The 11,418-nt window shown below is 36.4% G+C and overlaps 1 protein-coding gene across 3 annotated transcripts; it reads right to left on the bottom strand.

Annotated features, from left to right (window-relative positions):
* Nucleotides 1-412: 412 nt before the first annotated feature.
* LOC148822482 (C-C chemokine receptor type 4-like) lies at nt 413-9,468 on the bottom strand. 3 transcript variants are annotated; one of them, XM_088929263.1, is made up of 3 exons: nt 9,398-9,468; nt 2,601-2,653; nt 413-2,239 (listed from the first exon to the last, which is right to left on the bottom strand). In XM_088929263.1, exons 2-3 carry the CDS (start codon nt 2,627-2,629, stop codon nt 1,177-1,179), a joined length of 1,092 nt encoding a protein of 363 aa, XP_088785389.1. In that variant the 5' UTR covers nt 2,630-2,653; nt 9,398-9,468; the 3' UTR covers nt 413-1,176. The 3 variants fall into 3 exon arrangements, with proteins under 3 accessions (XP_088785389.1, XP_088785387.1, XP_088785388.1); XM_088929261.1 differs by lacking the exon at nt 9,398-9,468 and adding an exon at nt 3,926-4,055; XM_088929262.1 differs by lacking the exon at nt 9,398-9,468 and adding an exon at nt 3,900-3,996.
* Between the last annotated feature and the right edge of the window lie 1,950 nt (nt 9,469-11,418).

An 11,418-nucleotide genomic window follows, 5' to 3' on the forward strand; every position in this document is an offset into this window, starting at 1 on the left:
TATTTTTCAGAATGTAACAGCTAAGATCTGTTCTTGTAGCACTTCCATTATAATTATAACCATGTCAATACAACCATACTATTTTCACAGCCAACATTACATCCATTTTGTTTTCCTTAAATAAGCAAGTGTACAGCTAAATAAATTTTCAGTTTGAATTAATCTTTTCTCATCATGGGGAATTCACTTCAGCTGGATAAATTTCACTCACCAAGCTAATGTATGAAGTATTGGAAACTAGATAAGCTAAGTTTTGGTCAAAAGTATTGGTATCTCGAGCCTAGATCAAAGCATATAAAATGTCATATGGATTAGTAAAGACTTGGTTTCAGAATCAAAAGATAGTCATAATTCGACATTTGCTAATTAAACATTAAAATTGACAAAAATATTGACGAATTACAGCATGATCTTTACAGGTAACAATCTTTATAATTTAAAAATTGATAATATGTACAAATAAAAACATTATTGATATATTGATTGTCACATAGTTATCATGGCATAACACTTTACACATGAAAGACCCGAAAAGGTCTGAAACAGGGGATCTGAGATAGTGAAAACAAGTGTTGGGTATTAAGGTGAGAGCTCTGGTACAACAATGACACTTTAAGAAGTGTTAATATTTCACAGAAACATGAGACATCCTGGTTTAATAATTCCAAGCGCATCTTCAGAAGTGCCACACTAAAAATGTCCACCCATTTCTGGAATCCTGTCACATTTGGACAAGGACATGACTCACGGCTCATGCTCAGGGTATGTGGGACATAGAGCTCAATCTGTGTTCAGAGTCAGAGGAAATGCTTTTACTGATCATGCTGCTCCTGACCTAGATGATTGAAAGCAAATTATTCAGTTTACTCTGAAACTATTGTAACCCCCAGTACATTGACGTTGATCATATGTGGTCCATGTATGCATGTTCCATCATAGAAAAATACATAAATACAACAACAAGGGATAAAAAATAAAGTTAACTGAGCTAGCAGATGAGTGCAAATTCACAAATATGCTCTAAATTAAACAATTACATAAGATTAGCTAGATTAAAAAAATAAATCTCTAATTTTAAGAGCAAATCCAAGCAAATACACAACCTGGGTGAACATTGATTCTCTTTGTTGAAATGATAATCAATACAAAGAACACATATATACTGTATATAGATATTCAAATTGCAGTAGACTGTTCAGCTATACTTGTTGACAGTGAATATTGTGAGTATACTGAACCTGTGGCTGAATTCAGATGGGTTTTCAGTATTTTGCAGTTTACACAAGGTAAGCTAGTTATCAGTCTTGAGATGTGTTTTTTAAATTTTTGCCCAACGAAAACATATATGAAAGGGTTCAAACAGCTATGTAAATAGGCAATAGCTTCAGTAATCTGGAGACTTAAATTAATACTTTTACTAGTTTCACAAAAGCTGTATACTTCAAGAATCTCTAAACCCCTAAAAAAACATGCAATATTATAGGGTGTCCAGCATACGAAAAACACCATGACTACCATAAAAACAAGTCTTATGGCATGCTTCTTGGGTGACTTGGAGGTGAGTAGTCTTCTGACAATCATTGAGTAGCAGAATACCATGACACCTAATGGAAGCACCAGACCCAGAATGTTCATTTTAAGCACACGGAATGCCATGAAGAACTCATTGTCGTCATCAACATACAGAGGATTACAAATTGATTTGTTTCCATTGATTGAAACTTTATTCTTTATGATCTCAGGAAATGAAGACAAAAACCCAGCTATCCAGATGACCACACTTGCAATCATTCCATGTGTTGCTGTTCTGGCTTTCAGTGCATACACAGCATGGACTATTGCTAGGTATCTGTCTACACTCATCAGTGTAATGAAAAAGATCCCACTGTAGAAGCCAATGTTGTAAGAACCCAGGATTATTCTGCACATGGGATCACCAAACACCCACTGGTCTCGGGCATAATGAGCCAAGAATGGAAGGGAGAAAACAAACAGCAAGTCAGCGATGGCCAAGTTAAGAAGACAGACATCAGTCATGCTTCTCAACTTTACATGCAAGAGCACAACCCACAGAACAAGAGCGTTTCCTATTATCCCAACTACAAACAACACAGAATAAACTGCTGGAAGGAAGGCAGCTCCATGTTTTTCATATTTACATGAAAAGAAGTTGCCATCGTAGTCTATTTCTGTGTAATTGTATTCGTCTTCACTGGTTGAAGGCATCTGCGCAGGAGTGCTGTAAAATATATCCGAGTTAGATAAACCATAACTTTATCTTAGAATAATATAGTTCTCTTTAGAGATTCTGCTAAGAACTTGGTTGAATTTAGCATAAAAATATCCCTTAATTTAATATATGTAGAAAAATATGGAATATGCATATAATAATTTGTTCTTAAGAAAGATCACACAGGGGATGGAGGTTACACAGAAGAGAAGCCATTCAGCCCATTTTTCCAGTTCTTTAGTAACTAATTGATCCAATGATCTCATCCGGCCAGAGTACTGAGCAGCATGTTCCATACTCCCTCACAATTTGGATACAGAAGTGCCTCCTGTTTTGGCAGTTCCATGTTAACAAAAGGTTTTCTACTCACCTGTATATTTCTGGTGTGAGTGTGGTCATATTTTCACAACTGCCGTCAAAAACCTAGAATTCCAAAAGAAACATGCGAGTTCATATTGAAATACTTTCCTTTTAATCTTTCTCCTGTGCCATTTTGGGTTGATAAGTACTTACAGGCTTACATTTTGAAAACTGATATAGCCTCAGACCTCTCATTATATCTAAAGTTCCCCAAGTATTGCCCTACAATAGACTTTATTAAGCATTTGGATATTACTTATAGCAGTGTTTGGGTGACACAGCCATGTAGCTCTAATTTAGCCCGGAGTTGTTTTGTTAAATACACAACTCATTGTAATGAGTTTCAGCTGCTAACAATATCAGACATGGATATCAGCCCTGATTCTGCCATGGTGTCAGCTGACTTATAAATGATACTGCTAAACACCTCGTCTTTTTGTCCACAATTCCCTTCACTAGCCATCACCGCTATTCACGCCAGCCACTCTGCTTTGAACAATAGCTGCTACATCACTTATCAGTGCATATCCAGAAGCACGTGTATACCAGATGTCACGATTGTAATTGTGCTAAAAGAGCCCAGCAATCTCATTTAAAGACAGTGCTGCATAACTTTCCCTGCCAATATACTGTACATACTATACTGTAAATAAGAAAGACTTAACTATTGCTTCAGAAAATGTCAGAGCAGTGAAAATGAAAGATCTCTCTAATCCCATAATACCTCTTTTTTCTCCTCCCATCAATGATTATGTTGTCTTTCTGTCTACTTCCTTTCACTGGAATTCAGAGTACTACGCCGGCAAGACATCAGAAGTCAGATTTATCCTGCAACTTGGCTCACACATTCTTCCCAGCTTCCAAAGTTTGGGAAATATTTTTATAAACCTTTCAATAAATATACCGATTACTGCTTTTCCACTCCTGCCCAGGAATTTGTGACCCAGGTTAAGTTAAGTGAGCTTTTCACTTCTGCATAACCAGTCTCATATTTTCTTTCATTTGTTCATTATACTCAACTTCTTTGCCTCATATGTTATACATAATTCTGAAACATATTATACAGTATTTCTTAATAAAAAGAATAGGCTATTCCACTGTGGATCACTTGAGTAAATAAAACAAGTAAATAAAGAAGTTAAACATGCAATACAGCAAATAAAGATTATTTCTTAAAATATAACAGAGGAGAAATTTAAGCAAGGCAAGCTTTGTACTGCCTGGCGGGACATTAAAACAAAGTCTGCAATGAATACCAATTAGGATTGTAAATTCATCCTAGTGCATGGAAATAGTGGACAGACCCTACCTGAAAGGCATATTTTCTCCACTTACTTCAGGAAAAACACTGCAAATATCTATCAGCTTGTATGGCTGCGAGCAACAGTACATCAGAAAGATATAGAGATCAACAAAGCATCAGGTCCAGATGGAATGTGAGGCAGATTGCCGAAGGCATACAGCATTCGTTCTTCATTCATTCATGATGTTATGTTACAAAATTAAATCTGCAACACCTGCAAGATTTGTTTCTGTGCTCAAGAAAGCCAGGGTCTCATGAGTCACTCTTGTATGGGTTTGGTATCCTGTGTCTGATTTAGCTGCATAAAGTGGGAACAGGGACTTGGGCTGATTGCCAAGACTGACCACAGTAAAACTGTGTGCACTGTCTGATTTTGTACTGTATATTGCAACAAACTATAACTGAACAATTATAAAAAATTATGTTTTTGTTTGGAAATTTTGCTAATCTCCAAAAATCTGACTAGTGATGAATCCTCCTGAAAAAACAGTCAGATCACATATTTTGCCTGCAACAGTTTCAGATCCTGATCTCTTCTACTTCACCTACCATCCTAGCAGGGGAGTTGCCTTACTAGAGACTTTTCTTACTACACTTACAGAGAGGAAATTCTTCAGCTAGACTTCTCTTTGCTGATTTTACCATCAGCCTTTTAATACAATACAGGCTTACATTTTCGTTGAAAACCTTATCACACGTTTCAAATTAGATCATCAACTTATCATGTGGATCATTAGGTTTCTGAATAATTGAACACAAACTGTACTTATTATTAATGGGCTGGTTTCTGACCTTGTTTGTACTTCTACTGGTTCACCACAAGGCTGCATTCTTTCTACTCTCCTTTTCATCTTCTGACTGTCAGCGCAACTATCAAAATCATTATATCATCAAGTTTGCTGATGACAATCCTCTCAGAGCCTGGGCAAACACATGGACCCATTCTGGAGGAATTAGTCAACTGATGTAATACTTCATACCTACAGATGAATGTGTCAAAAACAAAATAAATTTATTATTTTGAAAAAGCTAAGCAATATCATTCCAATTCTGTTGGAATGGTTCACAGTTACAAATATCTGGGCACTGTGTTTGACGATAAGTTCAACGAGAATTCGGATGTCATTGTGAAGAAATCCCAGCAGTGCTTACAGTATATGGTCGGAGACTTTTCTTTTATCTGCTGGTTCACTTCAGTCAGTCAAAAAGACAAAAAAAACACCTACAGAATGTTGTAAACTGTAAACCTCGGTTCTAAAATCGTTGGCAAGCCTTCCAGACTCCTGCCATTTTTTCGCTGACCACAGTGCAAGACAAAAGAAAATCTAGCTTTGTTCCAGAGGCCATAAGCCTTGCAAACAATGAGTACAAAGAGGTTTCATCGCTATGATCTCTATGGGATATAGCTCCCTCTACAAATGTGCGCATATTTGAATACCTTAAATATTAAATTTAAAAAATATTTTTAAATATTGTGCATATGGTCATTTTTATCAGCCATGTAGATCTTGTTTTCTTAGTAATATTTTATTCTCATGTGTTGTATGTCACACCTCTTGTTGCTTAAATTGTACCGTTGGGGGATGAATTAAGTATTTTGAACTGAATTGAACATTTCTGCCTATTTCTCTCCTTAAGCTCTCCTCACCTAAAGAAGTCGCCTGGGTTGAAAAAAAGAGTTTTTCAACTTTTTCATATTTTTAGCCATAGTCACTCTCTGCATACAGTAAGTAATCAAACTAAAACAAAAGGATATCCTCTGTACAGAGGAAAAGAGGAAGAAACGGCAGACAGCTATCAGGCAACAATCTGTGGTTTTTACGATTTGAATGTTTTTGATTATCTGTGGTCAGAGTTACACTGTAGTAACTGTTAACCAACACAAGACACTGTAATTTAACCAGTTTCATGTTAAAACATTACACTTTATGTTGTCAGAACATAATTTATCACCTTCTGACAGCTTTCACTGTAATGAAATCATCAAACTTCATTTCACAACACAACATCCATGTGTTCATTATTAAAAATCTGCTTATTCACATCAAGGATCACAGGAACACATAGCCTGTTCTATGGGTCTGCCTCCTGCAGGAAGTAAGGTCAACTAAAGAGGACACACAAAGCCACATAAATTAGAGACAGACATCAACTAATGTAGCTAACATGCTTTTCAAAGGTGAGAGAAAACTGGAACACCTGTCAAAAAACACATAATCGAAGGTAGAACATGCTAACCCCAGTAGGTGCCATGGTCTAAAATCATAAACCAAAATCATTCTGGACTGAGAAGCAGCAGGACTGACCACGACACCACTGTGCCACCCAAAAGAAAAGGTTTTCAGTCTTCGATATTACTGACTTCGTCATGATAGACACTTTATCATCATCAATAAAATGGTCCATACACCAGCAGGTCTTATCTTGTAATTCACACATATACTGTACATATTATTTTGTCAATTTGAAGTGATACCATTTTAAATGAGAAATTCAGAAATAGCAACAATGTTCAGCATGGATAGTGCATTAATTCTCAGTTGTTCTTCAGCAACACACTGAGATGCAGGTACTGTTTTTTTTTTTAAATCCCATTTATGCTATTGATATTGATTGATGATGGCGAATTAAAGATTGCACTCAGACATACTGCTCTCCTGACTTCTCTTTTACCATGAAAGTAGAATAATTTTATGGGGTGTTAACTTCCAATATCAAAGCCTGTTTATTTGTTTAAATGAGACAAAATGATGAACTGCTGCTTTTAATTGTTCTGTATTTATATCTATTGTGTGCAAGTAACATAGGTACTTTACATTCATAGATGAGTAGGGTACTTAGAGGAAAACATTAAAGCAGCATTGACATTTGGAGTCCAGTCAGAACCGTGATAGGAGACCAAACTAGAACTAGATTGCTTCTACATGTGCTGCTGGTGGATCAGAAGTGCTACTTTACCCTCTGGAACAGAATTTTTTAGACCAATACATCATTACAATGACCAGGGGACAGGGACTTTGGGCTGTAGGCAATGTCATCTACTGTTAACCCAAAGTCTGAGAGTAAAGCTGACAACCCACTGTCTTCACTCCATTCCAATTAGATTTTAATTCAAGAAGTTATTTTTTATAGATATATAATTTGTGAGATTGACATTTTACATTTGAAAGCCTTTATCTCCGATTTGGCAAATTGCAAAACTTTAATCCTATTTATTGCAAATTAAGAATCTGCGTATTTACCCTTTTCACACGGCCAATTAATTACATTTCTGTTTACTGGCTTATTGTGTCATCTGGGTGCACTACTTCTTCCAGTGTGACTGTAGGGTTGACAGGCAGGGTTGTGGCTTACCAAATGTGAAAATATCTAACTATAAATGAGATATTATCTTTTAAGTATTGGAACAACCAGGTAATCAGAGGCCTTTTTGTTTATCTTATTAGCAAATAATAAAAAATCTGAAATAGAAATGTTACTAGTTATTCTCAGTTACATAATTATGGTATAAACAACTTACAACACATTTGTATGTTATAATATACAGCAGGAGGTCAAAGCAAATGCACAGATAGGGACTGTTAGCTATGCATCTGCAAAAATAACACATTGATCATGTTTATCTACCAAAACCAGAACAGGACCTAATATATTTACTAAATTGTATTCTATGTACAGTCTTTAATTTTGGCAAGTGAAATGTGGGTGAATGTTGTTCACCTCACTATACAGGCATGCAGTAGTTTGTTATATATGACAGATGATCATGAGCACGATCGTCAAAATAAACTATGGCATTTTACTAGGGTACAACAGAAATCCCCCTCTTGATTGCATACAACAGTATGTCACCCCGCTACTACAATTACTACTACTAATTATAATGGGAGAAATTTCCTGTTGCTAATTGACAAATTAACTGAGGATTGATCCATTTAATATCACAATCACCATATATAGGAATAGTTCAACAATTGTACTTTTTTAAATGTGTGATTATGCAGGGGGACTCGTACACTTGTGCGAAGTGTAGTTTGTTGTCGATTCTGTTCTGTTCAGTGCTACTGCAATAATGACAAAACAATATATTGTGTGTACCCGAGAAACCACATGAAAGCCTTCAGATTAGCGCTCACATCGACATCCATCCACCTTTTTTCTAAACCACGTTATCAAGTATAGGGTTGTGGAGGAGCAAGTGCATAACCGAACAAGCAACAGGTGCAAGGAGGGACATGCCCTGGACTAGATGCCAGTCCTTCACAGGGCACACAGATACAGACACACACACACACAATCGCACCAGGGTCAATTTTCCTAGAAGCTAATAAACCCACCAGTATGTCTTTGGACTGTGGAAGGAAACCGGAGGAACTAGGGAAGAACATACAGACTCCACACAGACACTGTAGCTTCCCTGGTTCAGAATTAAACCCAGAACCACAGAACTGCAAGGCAGCAGTACTAACCACTGTGCCACCCTACTTATAATATATTTTAAGCTACTGTATACACAGGACAATGTTATTGTGCAACCTTTTGATTAAAAAAATAATTCTATGAATGATTGCAGATAAACTTTCATAACATGTGAATTAAGCTCAAACAGTATTGTAAAGCCTGCATAGAACAGTTAGCTCTTTCAAAAAGATAATGTAAAAATAGCCACTTTGTTTTATAAGGAAGATTGAATGTCCAGGCTGAGAAATCTTCCTTATCAATCCTGAAACCTCTGAAAGAGGAAGAGCAAAATGAGGCTTGGGTTTTCTTCCACTCACTGAACAGAATAGCACCACCCTTTTTTTGACCAGTGTCAACATTTTCTTTTTTGCATAGATAAATTATATATTACCTGTATATAGACACAATATATACATTTCTGCATCAGACATTTGAAACTATTTCATACTGTATATTTCAGTTTTGAGAGAATTCAGCATAGGTTGACATTTCTTTGAAGCAATGTGACTGCGTTATTCATGGAGTGCAGCTGAAGTTTAATAGTATGTTTTATTTTTTTGTTTTGTGAATTTAATAGTCAATATTCCTAACTTTGAAAACTTACTAAACCCGTTTTAACTTCATGAGGACAGTAGTTCAATTTTCAATCAATACTTTGATGTATTCAAGCATTTGAATCAAGTACACACATTTTTTAAAGACCTGAGGGAATTAGTCCTAGAAAACAAGAGTCTATCAGCTTTTCTGTTTATCTCTGTGAATAAGTAGAATCATATCTGTAACCTAAGAAAAAAAAATCAAAGATGAAAAATGCACTACTTTATGGAAGATAACAATACTGATTTTATTTACCATCCTAAACAAATAACAAAGCAGAGTACTTATTTAAAGACTGCTGATTTTATGAGATAACAGCATGGTGTTCAGGATGTCTTTTTGTTTTCTTAGATTAAGCTAAAGCAGCCAGTTACATGTTGCCATAAAGTAAATCTGAAAATAAGGCTTACAAAATATTAAACTATAATTCAAACATGTTAACTCACCTTAAATATGATTAGAATGCCCTGCAGGAAATTAAGATCTGAAGCCTTTAAGAAGCTGTCATAATGGACTTCCTGTTTTTGCTAAAGTGATATTTTAAGGTAACCAGTGGTATTGTAGCCCAAGGACAGGGTGCAGATTTGAAGTTCAAAGCATATGCGAATGACAGGAAATCACACAGTAATGTATTGGCAATGTTTATTTTTAGGTATCAGTTATGTACCGTAGCATGAATTAGTTCTTAATGACTGATGTACTAGCATTGACACATCACAAACTTCAAATATATAAATTTGAATATTTTTTGTACTCATTACCTTCACTGGGTAATAAATGGTTAATTTATGCTGCATGATCATGCATCATAAGACATTTATGACCGAGAATTCACCATTAACTTGTTTTTAATTGTTATTATTGGTAATAATAAAGATGACACCTTCATCCAAGGTGACTTACAATTAATTGAATAGAACATCATAGTGCAACACGTTAAAAGCTGAACTTGAGCCATGTACGTTACTTCTACAACATCTGCAGTAAATAAAACTGAACATTTTCCCTTTTCTTGCATGTGTGTTTGGATTACATGTGTTTGGTTTGAGAAAACTGGGATCGTTGAGGTGATGAAATCAGAGGGGAAATGGGGACTCTAAACTAGGACCACTGCTCTTCCTTGATATCATTTATATTCATGTTTATATCCATTATATCCATGATCTGGATTGTGGTTAGTAAATTAGTCGGGTTTTATGGTTGAAACCATAATACGAGGATAAGCAAATAGGGTACAAGTAATAGATGAAATTCAAAAAGCTTTAGCTAAATTATACCACTATAAACACCAAACATACTGTACAGTAAGAACCAATTCTGCAAGACATACAAGAGTGTGGGTAGGTGAATCGAGCACTGTGCTCTCATCCAGCATGTGCTTGAGGGCTGAAGGACCTTCGTTGTGGGGAATGACGGTGTATAGAGATGTGATGTCTATGGTAGACATGAAATATTCCGGGCCCAGAAACGGGAAATCATTAAGAAGTTGGAGAGCATGGTTGGTGTCCTTAATATATGAAGGAAGCCATTCAACCAGTGGTCTCATAAGGCTGAGATGTGACATGAGGAACAGTTACTGTACATGCTGAGATGATGAGGTGTCCAGAGGTGTCAGATTTGTGAATTTTTGAAAGAAGGTAAAAGTGTGATACCTGAGGATGTTCAATAATGAGATGGTTCGCCTCCTGGGGGAGTTCCTTATTGCTGATCAGATGGCGAGATGAGAGAGAGAAGGTGAATACCACTTCCTCTATTCCACTGAGAGAGCTGGAACAGACAAATTCTGAAGATCTTCTGAATTCTCCATTTCTCTTCTTCCTCATAAAACACAACTCTTTCCTCTCATTGCCGGAGACCCCTGGGACTCTCCCAACCATGGACAGTCTTCTTTTTCCCAGGAAGAATCCTGTCCCATTCCTACTCCAGGACCCCTGGCATATTCCATCAGTCTCACCCTTCCACAGCCAGTCTTCCATTTGCAGGGAAATACATATTCCTCTGTCTCTTACAAGACTGACTGACACCCACTTTCCAACTACAAACATAAAGTGACTGCTGCTACTCCTGAGGAATGCCCTAATTAAGCACAGGGCCAATCAGCTGATCCCTTTCCTGCCTGTGGAATTCCATTCAGTGGAATTCAGTCCAATCAGTCATTCAAGGCAGGTGTGTCCAATTTACTGCAGTGAAGGAAGATGCTTAAACTAAGCCTCTGCTTGCTCTATCACAATCTGTCTGCTTCTCTAAAACCCCCTAATCTCTCTTCTGATGTTACAGTCTTTACATCTTCTTCTTCTTCCAAATTTAAATACCAATTATCTGATATATTCCCTCATTCTTGATGAGTGACTTTTGTTTATTTTAAGTTTTACAAGCTTCTTTTCTCTTTCTAGTTTTTGCTGAAAGGTACTAAACATCTGCATACAGTAATTATGGTTACATCCTTCTGTATAATCATAAAATTAGA

The sequence above is a fragment of the Atractosteus spatula genome, chromosome 12 (assembly GCF_055471065.1).
Source record: "Atractosteus spatula isolate fAtrSpa1 chromosome 12, fAtrSpa1.hap1, whole genome shotgun sequence".
NCBI lineage: Eukaryota > Metazoa > Chordata > Actinopteri > Semionotiformes > Lepisosteidae > Atractosteus > Atractosteus spatula.

Excerpts from the sequence above, each read along its gene's own strand:
- LOC148822482 (XM_088929261.1), bottom strand. The coding sequence starts at position 3,982 with ATGTACTGTTGCTCGCAGCCATACAAGCTGATAGATATTTGCAGTGTT. Across the intron at positions 2,654-3,925 it reads TTTGCAGTGTTTTTCCTGAA|GTTTTTGACGGCAGTTGTGA; the intron begins GTAAGTGGAGAA and ends TTGGAATTCTAG. Across the intron at positions 2,240-2,600 it reads CTCACACCAGAAATATACAG|CACTCCTGCGCAGATGCCTT; the intron begins GTGAGTAGAAAA and ends TATATTTTACAG.